The 22,859-nt window shown below is 43.6% G+C and overlaps 3 protein-coding genes and 1 pseudogene across 5 annotated transcripts; 3 read left to right on the forward strand and 1 right to left on the reverse strand.

Annotated features, from left to right (window-relative positions):
- The first annotated feature begins 1,087 nt into the window (after positions 1–1,087).
- Positions 1,088–5,125, forward strand: LOC100822671. 2 transcript variants are annotated; one of them, XM_010239643.3, is made up of 3 exons: positions 1,088–1,443; positions 1,598–1,777; positions 1,908–5,125. In XM_010239643.3, exons 2-3 carry the CDS (start codon positions 1,657–1,659, stop codon positions 4,889–4,891), a joined length of 3,105 nt encoding a protein of 1,034 aa, XP_010237945.1. In that variant the 5' UTR covers positions 1,088–1,443; positions 1,598–1,656; the 3' UTR covers positions 4,892–5,125. The 2 variants fall into 2 exon arrangements, with proteins under 2 accessions (XP_010237945.1, XP_010237944.1); XM_010239642.3 differs by having other exon boundaries at positions 1,601–1,777.
- A 7,025-nt stretch (positions 5,126–12,150) lies between these two features.
- Positions 12,151–15,241, forward strand: LOC100822988 (WRKY transcription factor 55). Of its 2 annotated transcripts, XM_010239644.3 has the most exons (3): positions 12,151–12,429; positions 12,530–12,634; positions 14,451–15,241. In XM_010239644.3, exons 1-3 carry the CDS (start codon positions 12,323–12,325, stop codon positions 14,956–14,958), a joined length of 720 nt encoding a protein of 239 aa, XP_010237946.1. In that variant the 5' UTR covers positions 12,151–12,322; the 3' UTR covers positions 14,959–15,241. The 2 variants fall into 2 exon arrangements, with proteins under 2 accessions (XP_010237946.1, XP_024319235.1); XM_024463467.1 differs by lacking the exons at positions 12,151–12,429; positions 12,530–12,634 and adding an exon at positions 12,641–13,842.
- A 959-nt stretch (positions 15,242–16,200) lies between these two features.
- On the forward strand, positions 16,201–19,954 carry LOC100823298 (annotated as a pseudogene).
- Positions 19,874–22,500, reverse strand: LOC100830255 (elongation factor P). The gene is made up of 7 exons (XM_003577798.4): positions 22,314–22,500; positions 22,137–22,214; positions 21,502–21,608; positions 21,274–21,351; positions 20,679–20,780; positions 20,469–20,547; positions 19,874–20,151 (listed from the first exon to the last, which is right to left on the reverse strand). Exons 1-7 carry the CDS (start codon positions 22,429–22,431, stop codon positions 20,033–20,035), a joined length of 681 nt encoding a protein of 226 aa, XP_003577846.1. The 5' UTR covers positions 22,432–22,500; the 3' UTR covers positions 19,874–20,032.
- Positions 22,501–22,859: the final 359 nt, after the last annotated feature.

Consider the following 22,859-nt stretch of genomic DNA (forward strand, 5'->3'; position numbering starts at 1 on the left):
AAGACGTGAACAGATACCAACAATGCAACGAACTCAATGAATGAGATTTGCAGAATCTACGGTACCGTTGTGTTATCTACTCCTATCAATCCATATCTGGATTGTAGAAATATTACGAGCTAATAGGTCTCTTATAATCACATCGAGATATTATGTCGTTTTTAATCCACTAACGCACAGATAGATGTTACAGTAATACCATGTGTTTATATTCCTTGACTTCTCAAACAAAATGTTTTGTGCTGATCGGCTTGCCAAGTGTCAAAAATTACAACAGCGTACTGATGAAGATTAAACCGTATTTGAAACTCGTTGTTGCGGTTGAGAACTCGAAGAATTTTCATCTCAAGGTTGCAAAATGAAAGCGAGGGCACATGGGATCCTTCAAAAATAAAAATTACAAGTTGATTGTTGGAGACCATTATACCAGGTCAAACCCCTCGTCCACCACCAATCTCTCATGACGCCATGGTGTTGTTGAAGCACGAAAGATGGCAGCCGACATTTCTAGATCTAGAGGAGCACCATAGCATAAATTGTTGTTTTTTTCGAGCTGTCGAACTGGACCGACGCACACAACGAGACCAAGGCTGTACACATCGGGCCGGGGATCTTTCCCAAGCCCGTTGGATCCTAGCTCCGTCATCTTTTACCCATAGCCTAAGAAGAAGAACATCATCGGCAACCACGAATCACATACCCCTTTTCAAAACACCAAAATCTTCTGCGAATGCGGCCACCACCACCATAAGAGTCGACACGAAAGCACCGACCACATCAACCAAAACTCACCAGAATTGACGATAGGGGAGAAGATCGAGCCATCTGCTTCCCAACGAAACTGACTGGATCACCGTCCTAACTACAAACCGGAGTCGGAGCACCGGAGTCTTCACGCTCTGCAGCTACGACTAATTGACTACGACAATAAAAGATATTTCTTTTGGTTTTCTTGACCTGATCTTTGACCCCTTTCTTTGGTTTTGACTCGTCCATGCAATTATTAATCACACACAGCTCAATCGTGCAGTACTTGTGTGACACAATCACACAAGTACAACTCCAATTTTGGCAGTAATTAAGCTGCTCTTGCTCAAGTGGCAACTGGCAAAGCAGACAGCGCCATGCTCTTCTGTCCGAGTCTTGCTAGCTGCTCATCTCCCAACAGCATAGCAGCCAGAGAGTCCTCTCCTCCATTGGTCCCCCTGCCATGGTCTCCTTCCTCCTCCCCCTCTCTTCTCTCTCCGCGAGCTTTCACCAGACAGCTCGACCCTGAGCTCACCTGGCCATCACTGACGCCATAGCCTTCTCTTCTTTTTCTTTCACCTTTTGGGTCCTGCTCTCTCCCCTCTTCCGCCGCCGGAGATTCGCCACCCCTCCGGGTCTCCTTCTAGCAGGAGCGGGGCATTTACGGGCGCTGGGGATGGTCTCCAGAGAGCAAAGGTTCGTCCTTTTTTCTTTTTTGTGGATTTCTGTTCTACTCCGCCGCCGCCTCCTCCTAGATCTGTGACTCGGCGGATTCTGGTTGATCCATCCATGGATTGGTTGGTCCCCGTGGGGATTTCTTGCTGTTAGACTAATTGATTGTTTTTATCAGCAGGGTGGTTGATGTTGATGTCGGTGACATTTCAACGGAGTGATTGAGAGAGACCATATATGGCCGCCATGGAAGCTCACAATCTGCGGTTCGTCAGGTGCCCCAAGTGCCTCCAGCTTCTGGTGGAGTACCCGTCCATCCCGGTCTACCGGTGCGGCGGCTGCAGCACTGTTCTTCGAGGTATAGTACAGGCTCTCATGCCGATCCATCCCGCGTTGCCTGATTATTTAGGAATTAGTGCTTCATTTCTGTTTTCCCCAGAAAAAGGAACATTTTTGTTTGATAGTTGTAGTTGAATCTGCTGCTGCAGCGAAGAATCGAGGTGGGCCGGTGACACATGCCGATCCGGGATCTGGTGAGCGGACCAGCTCTCCATGTAGTGTCGAAGGATCCCCGCAGAACAGCAAGCCGATTTGCTTGGATGAACAGAAAGTTGTCTCCTCTAATGTGCCGCATAGCGAAGGTGTGGTGGAGGGAAACATTTCGGATGGCGGCAAGGATGATAACTCCTATGGTAGTGTTGATCCGGAAAGAAATATGCCCGTTGGGGAGGGCGCGACACCTGGTGAGCTTGGTGGTGAGGAGAACTGTCATCCGCTTATTGATGGAAATGCTCGAAACCCTCAGCTTCTGATCAAAGGGGAAGATGACAAAGGTACCGAAGCTAGTTCTAGTGTTATGTTGATAGAAAATGGACAGAATATTGAGACAAGTGAAAATGAGAATGGGGAGAAGGGTTCCGGTATGGATGATGCAAACGATGCAAGTGTTGGCAGAGAAGTTGCTGATGTCCATACCATGGCAGGTGAGGAATTGGGAGCTGATTCTGGCAACAATATGGAAGGGGAAATAGAGAGTGTGGCCGAGCAAACATATTCTGATAGCAATGGCAATCAAAATATGAATTGCCAAGAGATACAACCATACGAGGGTTTGCATATTGGATCTTATGAAGATCTGATTGAAGAATTGGAGAGGTCTCTGTCATTGAGTGATGACGAGGAAGACTTTCTGGATGTAGTTGACAGCAATGGGCTTAATGATGCTCTTCATAACCAATTTGGTAGTCGAAGGTTTTTGTCAGGGGGCAAAATGAATGATGACCCTCGAAGTGATCCTCATGGTCGATTGATCGAAGAACTGGAGAGGTCTTTTGGTGATGTAGAAGAGCCGTTTGAAGAACACTATATTGCGGTTGCAGACAAAGATGTTGCAGATAAAATTCATGGAAAGGAGCATGATGAGGATCCACAACTCCGGGTTGATGGAAGTGCAGATGCATGTGAAGGAAGTATGTCTTCCTTTGATGGCGGACTTATAAAATCTGGACAAAGTTTTGAACAAAAAGAGCTAGCAGCTGCTGGCGCTAAGGAAAAGGAAGAGGCCCCCATAGAAGGTGATAATAAGGTTGACCATGTTCATGGGAATGGGCATGTCATGGTTACAAACAAAAAGGAAGAGGCCTGCATAGAAGGTAATAATATGGTCGACTGTGTTCATGGGAATGAGCATGTCATGGTTACAAACAAAAAGGAAGAGGCCACCATAGAAGGTAATAATAAGGTTGACTGTGTTCATGGGCATGAGAATGTCATGGTTACAAACGAAGTCAATGCAGCAAGAATTCATGAGAATGAGGATGAGAAGGATCTGCAGTACCTGGACACTGAAAGTGCAAATCCATGTGAAGGAAGCACCTCTTCCTTTGATGATGGACATCTCAAATCTGGACAATGCTTTCAACAAAACAAGCTAACAATTGGTGACAGTAAAGAGAGCGAAGAGGATCTTGCAGAAGGGGACAGTAAGATTGACTGTATTCATGCGAATGAGCCTGTCGTGGTTACAAACAAGGACATTGCAGAAACAATTCTTGTGAATGAACATGATAAGGATCCACAGTACCTGGACAATGAAAGTGCAAATCTATGTGAAGGAGTCACCTCTTCATTCAGTGATGGACATCCCAACTCTGGACAAAATTTTGAACAGCAGGAGCTAACTTCTGATGGCACTGAAGAAAAGAAAGAGGGCCATATGGAAAATGACAATACAGCTATCTGTGTTCAAGCTGACGATGCAGCATCTGTTACTGGTTTTTCAAGTTTGTCAAGTGAGAGGATTCATGGCAAATCACCTAGCTTTCCTACCTTCGATAAGAAGAAAGAAGAGATATCGTCCCAATACAGAGCTAGTCTACTTCGTCAAGGACTTTCTCTTGATTCTGAAGACTTCGAGTCAATCCAAAAGTTTATCGAGTCACAAATGGATGGGACCTCAAGTTCTCTCTCAAGCGGGTCTCCAAATCAAGGAGATTTGGTGCTGAAAACATCAAACAAGTTCAAGGCTGTTGATCAACTTGAGCGCCTCAAGAAGATGGATGATTTAAGAGATCAGCTAAATAGGCTTTCTAGCCAGAAGGGCTTGGAGAAAAGGTACCAGAAGAAAGGCCTTGAATACCAGCCGCGACAACTGAATAGCTATGATGCCGAGCAACAGTTTCAAAGTGTTGATGCTGATTCCATCCCAAGTTCCTGTACTCTAGACTCCTATTATGGCCATGCAAAGCCACCAAGGTATCCCCCACCAAATCCTTTCTCACCACCCCATTCATGTGCAAACTGCCGTTTTGGACATGTGCAAACGCACATCCCTCACAGCTACGATGCTTGGGAGTTAAATTCATATTACCAGTCCTCATATGCTGGTAGCTCAGTCCTTGACCATGATTCGCTCAAGTCGAGCTTCAAGGAACAGAAGCCAGTGGTGAGAAAGCATATTTTACGGCCTCTGTCAGGTGCCTCACCATACACGGTATGCAACAGCTGTTTCCATTTGGTTCAAATGCCATCAGACATCTACATGTCAAAAAGAAAGATTGGGAAGATGCAGTGTGGTCGATGCTCCAAGGTTATTGTGTTATCAGTTCCTGCTGTAACTCACACCGATGGAAATTTCAGCAAGGAAGTAGCCCGAAAATCAAGCAAGCCCGATGACAGAACAGTTGCTAGAACTGAGAGTGCTTCTTATCCTGTTAGTGTAAGTGAAGAGTATGGACCATCCTTCACTAGAAGCTTCTCTACACAAGCAGGATCAGCCCTTGATGCCTCACAGAGTAGCAAGAAGGTTTCAGACTCCGCACTTCACCGACTCATGGGGTATGATTCAGCTAGCCAGTTGTTACGTCACAGCAGGGCGTTTGAACGTCGCAGCAGGGTGTTTGATGATGGATATGAGAGCTTTGAGTCAATGGTGCCGGTGTCCAGCAGAGTGTCCAGAAGAAAGAACAAGTGAGGTTTTGCACTGGGATGTGAAGCCTTTGGCCCCTTGGAAGTCACAGTTTTGACGACAACTTTCCTGCAAATAGTTTTGTGGAATTTTTCGGACAACTCTAGCTCTATCTGAACTCATTTGGTTTCTCAAAATTCTTTACTCATGTGGTATATATATTGTTTATTCTTGATGTAAACATGTCCATATTTTGGGGGTATAATAAGAATTTTTTATGCTACATCCTACACTGTTAAATCGGCGTCTGCACTAGTATTTGTTCCCAGTAATTTGGCATGTGAGAACTCCCTACTTGAAATCGGCATCTGCAAGTTTACCATTGTCACAGTTCTTCCCTACTGATGCTGAACCATCATTCTCTTTTACCTCTGCAACTGCATAATTCCCAGCCTCCATGTATCACATTCCAGAATTGTGTGTTGTTAGGTGAAAGATCTATTATCTTAAATTGTTCATGCATGTTAAGCTGTGCAGGAAATGTGTACTAACTACCAGGCCATGTGGCTCTTGTCTTTCCATGATGCATCCTGTCTCTTGATGATTGCAAATAGACAAAATTGCAAATAGACAAAGCTGTTTGCAAGTGGCATTCCTGAAGGGCATCAAACCGCTGTCCCTGACTGGAAATTTTTGCTGGTTCATGTGTTGATGGTCAGATTTTCCAGGTTAAAGAAACTGTTTGCATCAGGAGCAGCTTCAGGCACACACACTGTCAAGCATGTCTCTGGTCCTTAACCTAATATAATGGTCATGTGTCAGAGGCACCAATCTGGGTTAACCATTTTTTGCTTGGGTTAACAGCCATTTCCATTTTCCATATTTAGTAGTGACGTGTTCTCTTCTTGCCTGAAGATAAACTCGCTTGCCATTTGGCTGGCATCATCTTTTCCTCTCTTTTTTACAGCATAAGAACCTCTTTATTATATTTCTTGCTGTCTTTTTTTTCTTCAAAGATCTTTCTGTAAAAAAAAATATCTCTCTTCTGTAGCTCAGGGTTTATTCTTCATCAGGAGAAGTTTAGGCTCCGGTTAGTGTCTTACTGACCTTATTTTTTTTGAAGCCTTACTGACCTTATTTTTTTGAAGCCTTACTGACCTTTTTCTTTTAGAACAGAATCTTTGGGTTTTTAGAGAGAGAAAAAAGAATCAGGTTACTTTTTTTTCTTGCGAATAAGAATCAGGTTACTGATGAGTAGGCCATGGCTTGCTATAAAAGCCTACTGGGCTTGAAGCTCAATCCGCTAGGAACAAACCCTGGCCCTGTTAGTTCTCGACCAAGAGGCCGGCCCGTTTAAGGATTCCATCAGGCCTGACTATGGACAGCCCATTCAAAGACAAGGTACAATGATGCTAATTCTTCTTCAGAACCGAGGGCATTTGAATGTATTCCATACAAGTTTTAGAAAATTCAACATGTTGATCCAAATATTCATTTGTCAGCATTGTTCTTCTTTCCATCAGAAATAAGTGGAGTATTAAATAGAACAACCAGTCATATCCATCAAGTTAGCAACAAAGTAATTTGATCAAACTCCTACCTTCCCTCATCAAATTGAGACTTTGCAGCATAGAGCCATGGATGAATGGAAGAGTCATAAGTTAGTGCTACAATTTTCAGTAGCCCACTGCAAGCACAAGTCTGCATGTCAAATACATTAGTATTAGTTGGACTGCAGCATATATTATATATAGAAAAAATTACCACTCACATATTATTTTCCTTGCCAAGACTGTCGTATCTCTAGGCAGCTAGCTAGGCTGTGCTTCCTCTGAACTTTCTGCTGCAGCCGGCTGCATAATTAAGCTGCAAACATTGACCTGAGAGGCTGAAAGCCTAAGCAGTTCAACCCTCTGCCTTAACAAAGAATCTACACATTGGACATTAGTACCATTTTTTGGGGATTTGTTTGGTTGGCTCTACCATGTTACTTCTGATTTTTCCTTGTTGTTATACCATATTAAAATCACTATGTCCATGGAGTTCTAGATCAGCTTAAAATAATCTTACGAGTACATAAATAATGACAATTAGAGACTCCCAATTAAGTGATCTTCCAGGAACCATCCCACCGGCACCGTCAAGATAATCAAGATTAATGGATGGACAGATGGACCGATCATTCGTTTGCTCTCCTGGTTCGATTAAAATGAATCAAATTGCTCACTTGAACAACGCAGCAACACATGCAAAGCAGATACCGGATCTACTACCAGCTCCTATCTCTCGTCTTTCTTTTCTCACACAAATATATATATATACATCAAGGCATTTGTAACATAAGAGTGGGAAGGTAGTAAGGTAAATTTTTTATCTTTGTGTGAGCCCTTTGGGGGTTCCCGAAAGAGAAAACCGTATGTAAGCTATATTGTGAAATGAAGCAGTTTAGTTTTTTCCCTCGGTCTTTTTAGCATGTTTATATGGGTGGGTGCTTATGCTAGGGATCCTATAGGAGAAACCTCTGCGTGTAGTTCTCTGTTAAGCCGAGTGTATGGCGTTAAAATGAGAACCTTGTAACCGTAGAGAAGTGTTCTTTTCGGGTGGAACTGCCTGGGAAGACGATAAGAAATCACCCATATAAACCTGTTTAAAGACGCCTAGGGAAATAAACTTAGCTACTCCTGAACAATATAGTAATAAATACGGTGAGTACTGAGTAGGATTATTACATCACTACGAAAACTGTCAGTAGTTCCGTTGGCCTCACCAGTCTCTTAAGAACCTGCAAAAGATAATCATAATATTAAAATATTTAATTTACCATATAACCTAATATTAGCCTAAATAATCTGAATATTAACGTAGCTAATATTTATTAATTTTGCATATCGGTGGTCTTCTTAGAAAATATCTTTTCTTTGTCCTAAAGTTCCTATTATCTCTCTTCTGAGATTTGTAATATTTTTTATTTTTATGTCTATTTTCTCCGTATGTTAATGGTATTTGAGCAATATTATTGCAAAAATTGTAGTCTGCTTTTTTCATAGATCTTTGGGCTTGTATATCCATACATACCTTTCTTAGTTGCTTAAAAAAAATTAATGGCCTGAGATATATTTGAAACCGAACCCTCTGTTTGTTTCTTATATTCCTCGAATATTATAGATCCTAAAGGGTCAGGTAATTTGTTAAAATATCTTTCTACTACCCCTGTATTAAAACCTTGTTTAGCGGTGGTAGCATTATATAAATAGTGCTGAGAGAATTCTTTTATACCTTTCCAACTTGTTAACGTTAATTTTTCTATTTCTCGCAACCTCTCATTCTGCAATGTGGTATCTCCTAAATCTGGATCTTCTGCTATGACTACAAGTGATATAATATTAGCGAAGTTATGGGAATTACTTCCAGCTGCTTTTAATTCTTCATATTGACTATGAAATGTTTCTACCAATTGTTCCCATAAAACTTTTACAGATTCTCCTAAAAAGGTTTCAAGATAGGTTATCATATCTTCCACCTTATTGCCTATGCTATGCTGATTTTGTATATATTTTTGAACTATTAAACCTTTCCATATGCTAATTATATCAGGCCAGTCTATTGGGTCATGGGCTGCTAGATTTAATATTGCACCATCATTCTTATAATTTTGAAATTGTATTGGTTTTTCAAAATCGCTTCTTTTAGTACCCATATATCTATATTGTTCAGGGATGTATGTTGGTTGGAAATCATCTTTTTCTGTAGGCCATGTTCCGGCTGCCCTTCTTGGTCTTTCTCTCTCTCCTTCTCTTTTTACTGAAGTATCACATTATGTCCTTCTTCTTTTGTTATTCATTTCTACTTCCATAGCTTCCATTGCATTTCTAAATTGTGTATTCCTACATTATCTAGAGAGTTTATAAAGTCACTATTTTCTTCAGATCCATCAAAAACTTCATTTTCTTTAAGCATATCTTTTATTAATTCTTCTTCTTCTTCATAACTTACATAGAACCGAAAGCCAAAGAATATATTCAGAAGATCAAAGGAGAAGATATTTCTTCTTCATCAAATACAAAGAATGTAAAAGAAGAAACATTAATATTAAAGAAGATAAAAGAAGAAGAATCTCCTAAATATCAAACATACAAAGACTGCCTAATAAAAGGAGTGGATCCTTTAGATTCTGAATATATAGATCTGAAGATAAATGAAGTACTAGAAAATACCTCAAAAATATGGAAAGAAGAGTTAAAATAAGAAATTTTCAAAGAATTATGACTTGAATTCATGATTTTTTTTGAAGAAATAAAGAAAGAATATGATTTAAAAATTGAACTAAATCTTTCAAAATTTGATTTTAATCTTTCAGAAGATGATCACATGGATATTGCTGGCCATGGGCAGAAGCCAGAATTTTAATTGATATTACTATCAATTATTCGGACGGGGAGGACATAATACTGCAGCATTGATACCCGAATTTAAATAAGAATTGAAAACTAAGGTGAAAAAAAATTAAAAATAAATAGTAATTAATTAATAATTAGTTAACTATACAATTATATAAGATCCTTCGTAGCATGTAATAATTATATAAGATCCATCATTAGCATGCAAGATCACAAATAGAAGAAATCCCATGAATTGTGGTACGCAGATGGGGATAGTCAAGGAAGCACAAGATAAGGTTACATTTCATCTAACATATTTGTTGCAGACATCATCATGGAATACACACACACACGCCTCTGATCAATTAACAGTTCTTAATGAATGAAGTCTAGCACATTATGTGTTTGAAGAGTCTATTGATTGTACTCCTCGCATTTCTCATAACAAATGACAGGACTTTGAAGAAGAGAAATGCAAGAAGCATTTGATCTCTGGTCCCATCCCAACAATAAAATTAAGGTCTTCTTTTTCAGAAAAAGAAAGAGCTCAATTTGATCTGGTCCCAACAATCCAAAATAAACTAAGCCTGGCACTGTTTGAGTCTGTCACCACAAGTTCTTGATGGCTGCAACAAAACAATAAAAGTGCATTTGGGGTGATGCGGCTACAACTAGAGCCACAATCTCAAATGGCTAAAATATTTCCTCACGCAATTCTAAAATTGCCAAATCGTTTCTCTTGCTTTCTGTGTGGTCCTTGACAGTGAAATTCTTTTGTTGATTAGTCAGCTAGCTGATGAGCTATTTCCTTTTTTTCTTCCTTGGAAAGTTGAGATGGTTATAGCCTCTGGTATATGCAGCTGGACAAATAAAACTAATAATAGTCCTGGCATATTCAAATGTTAGTGTTTTCTTTTCATGTTACAAGTACTCGTTGTCAAATCAGCATTTCCATTAATTTCTACCATGGTTGAAATTAGTGAGACATGATGAATTAAGCCATTTGACAAGGCTCGTGATACTTGCATGTTTTGTCCCTTGTCATTATAATTGGTTTATTACCGGCCATGGTAAACCAGTTCCACTGATCTAAATAGGGGTCATTAACAATACTTGGTCTTACTAATCTTCTTTTATGTTTTTTATGCTACCATCTCCCTGCCTTGGAACTGCTTAAAAAAGACTAGTATATGTACTCTGTGGGAGATTAGGGTGTCCATCAGACACTATTAAAAGTTTCTTGATTGATTCCAATGCTAGCCTGTGCCGGTAGGATTGATTCACCAAACCCAAGATTTTGTACTAACAAAGCTACATCTTTCTTCTAATTAACAAAGTAACATAAGACCAAGCTGCATGAGATGGAAAGAAAAAATAAGCATGCAGGTTCAGGAAGCATGCATGAGCTGTCCCTCCTGCACATGGAACTGCATTGACATTTGCTAAAAAATAAATCTGGAATTCAGAAATTAAGATCCATGTGCACTGACTGATGCCAGCTTCACTCCGTTAGCTGCCTTCATTTCCTGGTTTATTCTTAATAGCACATATGAAGAGTTTTGGCTAAAATTAGATTTAAAAAATAGTTTGGCTGAAAATAAAATTTAAAACTCTCCTAGCCTCTAAGACAACCACCTTCCTTTTGTGGACTTTATAATAGCATATTGGGTTCGTGTTATTCCGAAAATACGTGAAATTTGTCTTTTTAAACCTACATGGCTGAAATGGCGGTTTCATGCTCGCAGGAAAAACATATGAATTTTTCTATGTAATTGAGATGTTTGGAGTTAACGAAAAAATTCTTGCAAAATATGTTCCAGCTGAACTTTTACAAGAAAGATCTATGAATTCCAACTAAAAAGGTGAAGCAACTCACATCAAAGCTAGATGTAGAAAAACTCATAAAAAAAAACCAACATCATTACCTTTTTTAAGTTTATCTGGTTCTAAAAAGAGGCCATAGCAAAAATGAAAAAAATATTCCTACACAATTTGGCTCGTGCATGCTGGGTTCTGATTCATGCCAGCTTCGCTCCTTTAACTGGGAGGTAATGTTATAAGTGTTTTGGCAAGTCTTATTTTTTTTAATTATTCTAGTACAAACTATGGATTTTGACAAAAAGCAGAGATAAAAGGTTTGGATGATAAATTTCCAAAACCAAAAGTTGGCGATAATGAAAGACTCTCCCAACCTCTATACCATGAGAACAACAAAACCATCATCCTATCACGAGGTTTAGGACCTCATTGACTCGCACTATTCATAAAACAAGGGAATAAAGATGCCCAAAGTTGTATTATCATGTCTTCTCAAATCCACATGACCGAAGCAATGTTCTGTTGCTCGTGATGGCTCGTGATGGCGAGCTTTCACCTCGAAACCGGTGGGAGCTTCAACAAAAACACATGGCATCCCATAGGCGGCGCCTCGGCCACTTGTCGCTATGCATGTATTCGTAATGTACGCGTGTTCCACGAGGACCTCGTCGCAATTTCTTTCCTTTTGGGTCTTCTGCTACAACAACAACATGATGTAACGGTTTTGCGAAGACTTCAGACCCTGCATCATCTAATATCAGACTCGGGCATTTTTTTTTTTAAGAAAAAGAGTTTAGTGGTACACCATTCTCTACAACTCCAAAAAGATTTTGCCAAAAACTTCCTTTAAGACTTCTTACCATTCTCTAAATTTCTTTGTATGCTAGGGACTAAAAATGCGGTCGTATGCATACAGTTCAAAATAAATAATTTGAAATTCATTTGAATCGTTTCCAAAAGTTCTTTAGCAAAAAATAACTCAGAGGCTAGTAGCAGGAGTAATCCACAAGAACAAGTGGAAAATTGAAAGAAATGCAGGGGAGAGCGCCGTTAGGTGGCGGCGCCGACGCGTGTTAACGTTGAAAAACGGCTCCTCCCTCCGCCGTCGTTGTTTAATGCTATAAATGAAGCTAGTCAGAGACTCCCAGGAAGCCCCAGAAGAAGCGTCTCCCCCCTTCTTCTTCTTCTTCTTCTTCTTCTTCTCCACCGCCGGCCCACAAAATCCCAAGAGAAGACTTGTCTCCGCTCGCCTCACCTCACCTCACTCCTCTTCTTCTTCTTCTCCGGCTAGCCGCCCTCCATGGCGCTGGACTCCGTCCCTGCGTACCCCGGCGACCTCGGATCCAGCACCACCAGGGCCTCCGGCAGCGGCGGCGGCGGCGGAGGCAGGACCCAGCACCGAATCCGGTATGCGCGCGCTTGTTGATTCCTTCGCAGCGGGTTCAAAGATGGGTCTTTTTTTCTACTTCAGCTTCTTGATTGTTTGATTTTGCTGTGCGTGCGGCAGGAAGGAGGAGCGGACGTGGACGGCGGACACCTACGCGCCGTACGACGACGGGCACCAGTGGCGCAAGTACGGCGAGAAGAAGCTCTCCAACTCCAACTTCCCAAGGTTCGGTTTCTCTTAATTCCCCACAGATTACACCATGTTCCTCCTCCTCCTCCTATTTGTTTCCAGTCCATGCATGTTCATCTTTGTCTGCGGCTGTGCGTGGTAAAGTGATTTTCAAGAACAGCGGTTGATTTTTAGGTGTCGGTAGATCTACTACTGAATTCGCAGTACAGGACCTGTAGTTGGGTGGATTAACTTTTCTGGCTGTGTGTATGTTGATCTGAAACATTTGGGACTTGGACTTTCTGCCCTGTTTCTAGCAGGAAACAGAGTTCCTAATCTTCGAAGATTATTGTCTAGAGATAATTAGTCGGTACGCGGTAGTATCATCTCTTTAGTCTATGTGGAGAAGAAGATATCTTTAAGAATTCAGATATTGTACATGTTCATGTAACTGATCTTCAGTTTTTTCTGTGACATTTATATATATATAGAGAGAGAGAGAAGGAATGATTCTCTCTTTTTTAGGGGTCAACATATAGTCTTTGTATGCAGCTAGCTAGTGGGCCAGACATTGCATTTGTTTATTTCAGAGAAAGACAATACATTTATTATCCGAAGTCACGTTACCGCTTGATGTGCCCTCAGCGGGCGGTTTGGTCAATGTATTTTGGTTTCTTGTAACAAGTGCTGTTCTGGACATATCAAATTGTGTGCTTTTCCACTAGCTGCTGCTTGGTAGAATTGGCGGGCGACAAGTGTCGGCATAGCCCTTAATCAAGTGAAAGAATTGAAAGGCATGCCTGTCATCAACTGGAAAATGTTTATGTAATCACAGTAGGGAAAGAACCTCCACGATGGCAATCTCTTTGCATAATGGACAACTCAACAAGACAAATAATAATCCATTAAGTCCTGGCTCACCGTATGGATGGAAAAACCGCAAGTGGACCTCCTTTGCTGCCTGTCATTTGCAAGTCATTTGAAATCGAATATACTTTTCACTAGCAGACTAGAAGTTTCCTCATTTGTTTTGCACACTTGTCCTGATTCAAGTTTCAACTTTAGCATCACGCATGCCGACAGTGTCTGCTAACCTTTTCTTTTTTACTTCCTTGGAGACTTCTTGGCCCGTGATGCAGACCTCACATATATCCTCTTAGTCTACCGAGAGCTTAGTAATGGATGTGGATGTTTCTTTTTCGAGAAGGCGGGGTGGATGAAAGGTCCCCGAAGTGTGTGTACTGTCAACATTTCTGCCTAATTAGGTAGATACTGTATGAAGAATTACACGGTTTTATCAGTTCAATTAAGTTATGCTTCTTTAGATAAAAAGCGATGTTATAAGGAATCTTACTATATGTATTTATGCTTACTGTAAAATAATACAAGTGTTAAGATGAATAAGGCAAGTTGGTAGATTAAAGGCGTGAGAAAGTAGTCCAAGAAGTGTTGTTCAACCATCCAACTTGAAATTTAGTAGAATAGGGGCAGCTTTACTCACTAACTGAAAGGTACATTGGTTAAGCTATTAAATAGTAAATCGCCCCTGGGAAATATATTTTTAAAGCAAATTAGCGGCAATGTTATTTTTTTTCTTCTAGTAGCAACGAGCCAACAAAGCGATACAAAAGTCATCTTATGTCACTATGTGGTGTCCTTTTGCTAATGCCAAGAGCGGCAGACACGAAGGTGAAAACACTCCCATGGTATTCTGGAATAGTTGGTGGGTGATGTTCTGGAATACAAGTGTTTTTGAATGCCACTGTTGCATGTCTGCTCTCCCTAACTTGCACCTGAAAGTTTTGCACTCTGAAGAATTTATTCTATTTCCTTTCAGAGTGGAAGTTTGAGTCTGCATTTTTGCTGTTTGCAGGTTCTATTACAGATGCACCTACAAGAATGACATGAAGTGCCCTGCCACAAAGCAGGTCCAGCAAAAGGACACCAGCGACCCGCCGCTGTTCTCGGTCACCTACTTCAACCATCACACCTGCAACACCACCTCGAGGCCCATCGGCAGCGCCCCAGACACCATGGAGCAGCCCTCCTCGAGGAAGGCGGTGTCAATCTGCTTCGGCTCAAGTGCCGCCACCGAGCAGCTGCCCGCATTCCTGACCCCGCCATCGACTGCAGCGTTGCATTCACCGGCAAGCAGAGGGAACGACCCGCAGGACAGAGGCACCTACGCTCCCCAGTTTCAGTGGGCAGATGCATCGTCCTCATTGTCAACAGGCAACGCTCCGGTCAAGATGGAGGCCGACGATCACGCTGGAGGAGCAGGCTCTTCGTCTTCGTCGATCACGGGTGGCGGTGGTGCTCTGTCCAGGACGCTGCTCCCGATCGGCCAGTCGAGATGCATCGAGTACTTCCAGTTCTTGTGATTAGGGAGAAGACGCACAAAGTTGGACTAGCGCACATTGGGTGTAGTAGCAGCTCCTTGGTTCTTTTGTTTCAGGCTGGAGTTTAAATACTGGGACATGAAATTCTGATAGTACTGCTGCTTCTTAGTACTGCCGCCATGGTTCTTCTTCTGCTTCTTTGCATTCGGATTCGAGCCGCATTTCTGTGCTGGGGCGATGCAAGGGTTGAGTTGGATCAAAGTTTACTGTTCACCTAGTGTACATCATCACACCTTACAAAAAGGTTAAGGTGGTAACGTCTGAATTATGGAAGCAGTTTGGGTGGTCGAGGTCCGAGCTCGAAGATGGCCTCATCTTCGAGCTCGGACCTCGAATCTACAAGGCTCATCGACCCTAGGAACACACATACGATCGATTCGCTTGAAGAAGCACAAATCTCTCTTTCGAGTGCCTGTGGCGATACATCGAATAAGCTCGAGAATAGTTCAGCAGCAGTTTAGTCAAACATCATCCGCTCTAGCGCGGTTTTCGACCTAAGTTCGAACAACCGTTGCAACGAATCATGATAATTATCATTAATTGTGCAAATCATGTCTTTATACCCCTACTATCAGCGCCTCGAACTCGCTTCTCCTCTCTTTCCTGTCATCCTTTGCGCAGGGTAGCATGTTTTGCAAAAAAAAAAAGTGTTTATACCCTTTCAACAACCCCGATCTTATTCGATCATTTTTTTTCTCTTATGATTTCTTGACTATTTCATCTTTACTCCAATAAAGATGTCAAATGGTGACGGTGGTCACGTTCGCTATGATAAATGGGATAACGTACTCACAAAAAAGAAAGATAAATGGGATAAGTATGCCACTGGGCTAATCTTGACATAGACTAAAACTATGACAAAGTTGATACATACACGAAGCAAAACGTGGTGCACATGCTAAACTTGCCAACAAATGGACTCTAGGAGTCTAATTTGTTCTTGTTATATTCATAGAAGAGAACTATGTTTTTTTTTTTTTGAAACCAGAAGAGAACTATGTTGAATGGTCTTAATTTGTTCTGTTCCGACTAAAACGGTGAAACCTCGTTTGCGTGTGTGTGCAACTGTGCATGTGTTATGTACGGGCTCATGGGCTAGGAGACGAGGTCAGGCCTCGTGTGCCAAAAATCTTTCGGCCCGTTAACTCGTACCAAGGCCCAGTAACTTTTTTTAATACGAAACGAGCAAACCCCCCCAAAAAAAAACACGTCCCTAATCCAGTCCTTAAACCCCCACGAAACCCTTCTCCTCCGATCACCTCACCCCAATCCATCCCCTCCAATGGCGCCCTTCGCCTCTGGCTACCGCACGGCCCTCGCCTCCGCCATCTCCGCCGCTGCCGCCTCAGATTCCCGCGACCCTCCTCCTCCTCGCCCCGTCGTCCCCACCGGCGGAGGGGGTTTCCTGTCGTGGCTCTTCGCCGCCGGCCCGGCGCACGCGGCGGCGGAGCCCTCGTCGAAGCAGGGCTGGGACGCGCACGGGCTCGGGGCTCGGGCGGTGCCGCTGGCGAGGCTGGACGGGCGGAAGCGGTACAAGGTCTCCGACGTCAGCTTCCTCGACGCCACCACGCCCCGCTGCGGCGGAAGAACGGGGCCCGAGGACCCGCTGTTCGAGTCCTCGTCCCTGCGCCCCGGCGGCGTCTACACCCGGGCAAAGATCCTGGAGGAGCTCAAGGCGCTCTCTTCCTCGGGCCTGTTCGAGCGGGTCCGCCTCAACCCCGTCCGCCCCAACCCCGACGGAACCCTCGCCCTCACCGTCGCCTACGCCGAGTCCGCCTGGCCCGCCGCCCGCCGCCTCCGCTGCGCCAACGTCGGCGGCCTCATACCCGCCCCGCAGGAGTTCGGCCCCGACGACGACGACGACATGACGGACAGGGAGCGGATGCGCAACGGCGGCAGCGGCAGCGACAGTTCGAGTCCGAGTACGAGCGCCGGCTGGGCCGCGCCGCGCCGTGCGTGCTGCCGGAGCGCGTGCGGGCGGAGGTGGCGGAGATGGTGAGGAGGCAGGGGAAGGTCACCGCCAGGCTGCTGCAGAGGGTCAGGGACATGGTTCAGAAGTGGTACCATGATGAGGGGTTTGTGTGCGCGCAGGTTGTCAATTTCGGGAACCTTGATGCTGGTGAGGTTGTGTGCGAGGTCGTCGAGGGGGAGGTCACCGGTGTCGAGTACCAGTTCCTTGATAAGCTCGGCAATGATGTCGAGGGGAGAACCCGGGTCCCTGTCATTGATAGAGAGCTGCCACAGCAGGTACTATTTGTTTCTACTGAACATGTGTACAACATGAGAGAGAGAGACAGGATGATCTGTCATTAGGATTACTAATAATCAACATAATTCTATATGATGCTCCACGATTGATTAGCATGTTCTTGTCAAGATTCAAGAGTTCTAACCATTGTCTATGTTGATGATCTGCTCTTGCAGCTTCGGCCAGGCCATATCTTCAGCATCGAGGCAGGGAAGCAAGCGCAGAAGAACATACACTCTCTGGGAGTGTTCTCCAACATAGAGGTGAATCCATGCCCTGACGATAAAACCCAAGGGGGTATTGGTTGAGATCAAGCTAATTGAACAAGATCCCAAATCAGCCGAAGTGACCGCAGATTGGAGCATTGTGCCAGGGCGTCAGGGGCGGCCAACTCTTGTAATGTGCCTGCAATCTTTTTTGTATCCTCGTAAAACCTGTAGTTTTTATATCTAATGGAGGGGCTTTCTTTGTTTCAGCAATCTATTCAACCTGGGGGAAGTGTGTCGTTTGAGCACCGCAACATCTGTGGCCTCAACAGATCTCTCACTGGTTCTGTCGCATCCAGCAACCTGCTCAACCCTCAGGTGAATTGGTGATGGCCTAATGGGTGATTCTTGTGAGATCAATGGGTCTTTTCGAGCTCTTTTCGTGATTATGCTTAGCATTAGTTCACAGGGGTGATTTCATATAAGGGGCAGCATTTTTTTTAGTTTCTGTTATTATATTAGGAGGGTGAGATTATGCTTCTTTGTCTCTTTGGGCAGCTACATAACTTGTGATCTGGACATTCCATATGCACCTTCACTTATCCATTTTCTTTATTGGGTCTAAGGATGATCTTTCGTTCAAGCTTGAGTACACACATCCTTACTTAGATGGTGTAAAAAACCATGGCAAGAACCGCACCTTCAAAACCAGCTGCTTCAACACCAAGAAATTGAGCCCCGTCTTCGTCACTGGCCCTGGCATGGAAGAAGCTCTGCCCATGGGTCGACAGAGTCTGGATCAAAGCTAACATAACAGAGGTTTGCACAAATCAATAATGCCCCCTAGGTGTTGAAATGAAAGGCTTACATTTTCAAACAGAGGAAGTGCTCCCTCCTTTCATATATTTCTCTTTCCATGAACAGTCAAATAAATGCTTGAACTTCAAGCATCATATCCAACATGAGAAATTTTTCTGAATTACAATCCTGGATTTGCAGAACCTCACGAAGCAGAGCAAGTTGACGTACGGGCTTGTTGTAGAAGAGATCACGACACACGACAAGAGCAACGATGTGTGCACGCACGGGCTCCGAACGACGGCCACGGGCGCCCTGGGCATGGATGGGCCTCCCACAATGTTCAGCGGCACAGGCGTAGACCGGATGGCATTCCTGCAGGCCAATGTGACCCAGGACAACACGGAGATCGTCAATGGCGCGACCATTGGCGACAGATGCATCTTCCAGGTATCAGAGTAGTCTTCCAGCTTCCAAAAGTTCCAAGAGCAAATTCCCAAGACTTCATTTTTTTTTTTGAACATTCATTCTTGTTCTATATACATTCTGCAGTTGGACCAAGGCCTGGGCATTGGGAGCAAGAACCCATTTTTCAACCGGCACCAGCTGACCATGACAAAGTTCATGAATCTAAACAAACAAGAGAATGGCGCTGGCAAGCCGCTGCCGGTGGTCCTTGTCGCCCATGGACGCTACGCAGGCTGTGTGGGAGACCTGCCAAGCTATGAGACGTTTCCGCTTGGAGGCCCCCACTCGGTCAGGGGCTATGGCATGGGCGAACTCGGCGCTTCCAGGAACCTTCTTGAGGCAAGCATTTACATTACTAAGCGCATATATAAAGTTCTTCCTATACGCCATTTCAGTCGCCAGTGTCATTTCGAGCATGTTTGGTTGCTACCCTGGTGCAAATATGCCTGGCCGGGACCCTCCCTGAGAACTGCCTGTGAGCTGTTTGCTTGCTGACCTGGCAGCTGCCTGATTCAGGCCACCAAATTCGTGCGCCTGAGCTCTGGCTTCTATAAACGGAGTGTGCCTGAGCTGACTACTTCACTATTCTCTACTAGTTTTTGTTCAGGCAAAAGATGTCAACCAAACAACAATTTTGTTGTGTGCCTGGCCAGGCCAAAAAAGATAAATTCACAGGCTACTTTCAGGCAGCACATTTTGTCAGGCATGGTCTTCAGGTCTCCAACCAAACAGACCCTTCTTCTGCCACTCAATCTGTTGTGCAGGTTGCTGCTGAGGTGCGCATCCCCGTCCCTCTGATGAAGAAGCAGCAGACACAGGTGTACGCCTTCGCCAAGCACGGCACTGACCTGGGGAGCTCCAAGGATGTCAAGGGGAACCCGACGGAGTTTTTCCAGCGTGCTGGCCATGGATCGTCGTACAGTGTTGGTGTCAAGCTCGGACCCATCAGAGCAGAGTACGCCGTGGACCACAACGCTGGCACTGGAGCCCTCTTCTTCAGGTTCGGCGAGAGATTCTGAACAGGGTCATCTTTTTCACGCAGGTCCAGTCACTGGGCAAAAAGCCACAGGTTTTTGAACTTGTAATTTATACTTGCAGTTTGCTAACTAGAGTGTTTCCTGTTTCTGTTCCATTCTAGGGTTATACCATTGTTAGCAAGAGGAATTTGGGACACAGCTTGAAGAGAATTTCAGTAGAACTTTATGCCTGGTGTCAAGGGTACCAATGCGATGAATGAATGAACAATGTTGTGAACTTACATAAATGCAATGACTAAACCAAAAATGAGCGAACAAGGAAACTAGTTCTCTGTTGCTGTTTCGTCTAGCATCGCGCTCTATGCTCTACTCATGTACTGGCCGGTTCTCGAATCAATTAGAACATCATCGCCTACATCCACGAAAGATGGCACATTGACAACAGCTCCTGTTTCCAGGGTTGCAGGCTTTGTTCCTCCTGTGGAACACAGAAAATGAATTAGATGATGTTTACCTCCATCATAAAAGGAATATACATGACAATTCTGCAATCCTCATATCTATACTGTATGCAGTTATACTTCCATTAGCATGGTGCATGACTAAACAATAATGTGAACATAAAAGGCTTTTAAGATTTCAGGAAAATGATCGTCAATGTTTAGCTGAGTGAAGTACTTTTATATCAAATTCTATGCTACGGCTCATGCGAATCTAGCAGAAGCCTAAAATGATTTAGCATACTGTTAAATAAAATTCTTAAAACAGGTGTATCAGGCTAAGCACTCCTTCTACCTTGTGCACTGTCACCTTGCCCTGGATCAGTCTCAGTTACAGTCAGCCGAACAGTGATGGGAAGGTCAAAATCGATGATCTGCAGAATAACTTAAATGTAAATGGCCAATATTTATCTTGTGCTGTGCAGGAATATATAACATGATCAAGTAGCATAGCATCGAAAAGTATGAGAAGGTGGATAGAAGATGGCATGAAAACAGGAAATACCCGCCCATTCCAGTATAACAAATTGCAGTCCATTCCCTCTTTCAACCACTTTTGCTTGTCGCCAACATCTGATTCATTTAAGCGACTTTCTTCAAAGGTCGTCTGCAAGGGGAAAAAAGAAGAAGATAAGGACATTGCACACTTGACTAATGCGCAGTACTGATCTCTTGGTTTACATTCAGGCATCTTGCTTTCTGGGATGACAGAAATGTGACATTCCACTTTCTGCAACTAGATCATTTACTTTTCTGGAAAGGGACGGGAATTGCTTTATTGGACCAATCTGGCTCCTGGTTCGCCATTCTTATTAGAAAAAATTGAAACGATAAATTTGGAGAGTTTCCTCGATAGAGCTGAAGCCTTATCATGAAATTCTACCATCTAAAACAGTTGCCAGATGTCCAAATTTTTTACATCAGTTATCTATGCATAACTCAATCCATAGTTATCTATCTAAATTGAACTCCTGTAGTTACCAGCTTACTCTAGCTCATTTACAGCAGAAGATGCAATGAAGAAACTAAATGAATGAAACACATAAGCATCTCGAAGGTACTTTGGTAATGACATATTTGAGAGAAAATGAAGTTCGTACCAGATCCATGAATACAAACTGGGGGCCATCCTTGTATGTAAATTGTTTGGTTTCCTTTGAAATAGACGCCTCCTGGATCTGAAAATAGAACAAAGTGGCAGCTATAGATTGCTGCATAGCCAAGTGGATGCATGTACCGAAGCATAAATATAGAACACACACACACACACACAAAGAACTGCTAAACTCAGCTTCAGATTCTGAAAAGCGAGTCTCTGCTCAGATTACCGTACTTCCAGCTCGAAATGTTTTCTCAACCGTGTTGCCGGAGACATAATTGCGCATTTTTGTCCTCACGAAAGCGGCACCTTTTCCAGGCTTGACATGGAGAAACTCTGTTGTTACATGGAGAAGGAAGAGTCGGTTGTCGTGTTTGTTAAAGAAACAAGACATGATAATATGAGCAATAGATGGCTAGCTACGTCCCCATGAGCGTGTTCGCCAAAAAAGTGTCTGCTAATTGCAGTCTCACATTGCTTCAGAAAACACCAACCGCCAGCTCGGGGCAAGAATTCCTTCTTTTTTTTGTTGGGTTATGAGTTACCACAAAGCATATAATCACAAACAAGCAAACAATCAGGATCATTAGTTGGACAACCATTTTGGGCAGAGGCAACAGCTTGATTGCAGACTATAATGTTAAAGGCACATGATTCTTTGCGGTTAACGTAGCATGGAAGTTGGAAGCTACGCAAATCAATCAATGCCAATGGTTGAGCTTGAGCAGAGATGGAAGTAAAATGGATGAATTTCTCATAGTGATGGATACTACATTCACCGGTCTATCCTCTGACAGAGGTTTTTCTACTCAATTGGACACACGGCAGTGGAAAAGAAAAAGGTGGATTCCAGTGTTCCCCTACCAAGGATCTTCCACGGCGCGCCGTCCACCTCGAGGTTGAGCCCCACCTTGATGTCGTTGCTGGACAGCGCGTAGACACCTGCAAAGGGGATGGATTGGAATATTGGATCCTCAAGCTGCCGACGGACTGAAGAGAAACCGCCAGAGGGGTACAGCAGCAAGGGTTGGTCGTACTCACGGGCGAGGCGGGAGCGAAGGCGGAGGGGCCGCGTCCCGGCGAGGCAGAAGGAAGGCGGCCGCCGGAGATCGAAGGAGGAGCTGGTGGCGCCGGCGGCGAGGTGGCGGAGAGCGGCCATTGGTTTTGTTCGTCCTCTCTCTCTCTGCTCTTTCAGTCTGCGCTCTGCTGCGAGAAATTTGGACGATAAGGAAGAGGATGACACGCCCGGTGGTGGGTGGGACCCATCTGTCATTGACGTCCCGCGGCTTTACGGACACACTGGCACCTGAGTGGGACCCCGCTTGTCATTGGCTGGCACCAAACACTCCGTTTCTTTTCTTTCAGTGAAGACCACAACTTTTGAAGGTGGGGCCAAAATTCTAAATTCAAACATTATTCGCTTTTGATTAAAAAAATTTGAAAAGAAAATGATTCCGTAACCTCTGTCTCGGTGTCGAATTTAGTTATGTTTTACTTTTTTTTCACACCAAAGTTGACGTATTTTGTTTCGTTAAGACAATGTTTGACCAATAAAAACTCTATTGATATTTGTTTTTTCATACATGA

The sequence above is a fragment of the Brachypodium distachyon genome, chromosome 4, assembly GCF_000005505.3.
Source record: "Brachypodium distachyon strain Bd21 chromosome 4, Brachypodium_distachyon_v3.0, whole genome shotgun sequence".
NCBI lineage: Eukaryota > Viridiplantae > Streptophyta > Magnoliopsida > Poales > Poaceae > Brachypodium > Brachypodium distachyon.

Bases quoted from the DNA above. Each gene is read 5' to 3' on its own strand.
- LOC100822988 (XM_010239644.3), top strand. From the start codon at position 12,323: ATGGCGCTGGACTCCGTCCCTGCGTACCCCGGCGACCTCGGATCCAGC. The intron at 12,430-12,529 runs GTATGCGCGCGC...TGCGTGCGGCAG, and splicing joins AGGACCCAGCACCGAATCCG to GAAGGAGGAGCGGACGTGGA. The intron at 12,635-14,450 runs GTTCGGTTTCTC...TGCTGTTTGCAG, and splicing joins TCCAACTCCAACTTCCCAAG to GTTCTATTACAGATGCACCT.
- LOC100822671 (XM_010239643.3), top strand. From the start codon at position 1,657: ATGGCCGCCATGGAAGCTCACAATCTGCGGTTCGTCAGGTGCCCCAAG. The intron at 1,778-1,907 runs GTATAGTACAGG...CTGCTGCTGCAG, and splicing joins CTGCAGCACTGTTCTTCGAG to CGAAGAATCGAGGTGGGCCG.
- LOC100830255 (XM_003577798.4), bottom strand. From the start codon at position 22,431: ATGGCCGCTCTCCGCCACCTCGCCGCCGGCGCCACCAGCTCCTCCTTC. The intron at 21,352-21,501 runs GTAATCTGAGCA...TTCTATTTTCAG, and splicing joins CATTTCGAGCTGGAAGTACG to ATCCAGGAGGCGTCTATTTC. The intron at 20,152-20,468 runs GTAGAAGGAGTG...TGTGTTCCACAG, and splicing joins GCAAGGTGACAGTGCACAAG to GAGGAACAAAGCCTGCAACC.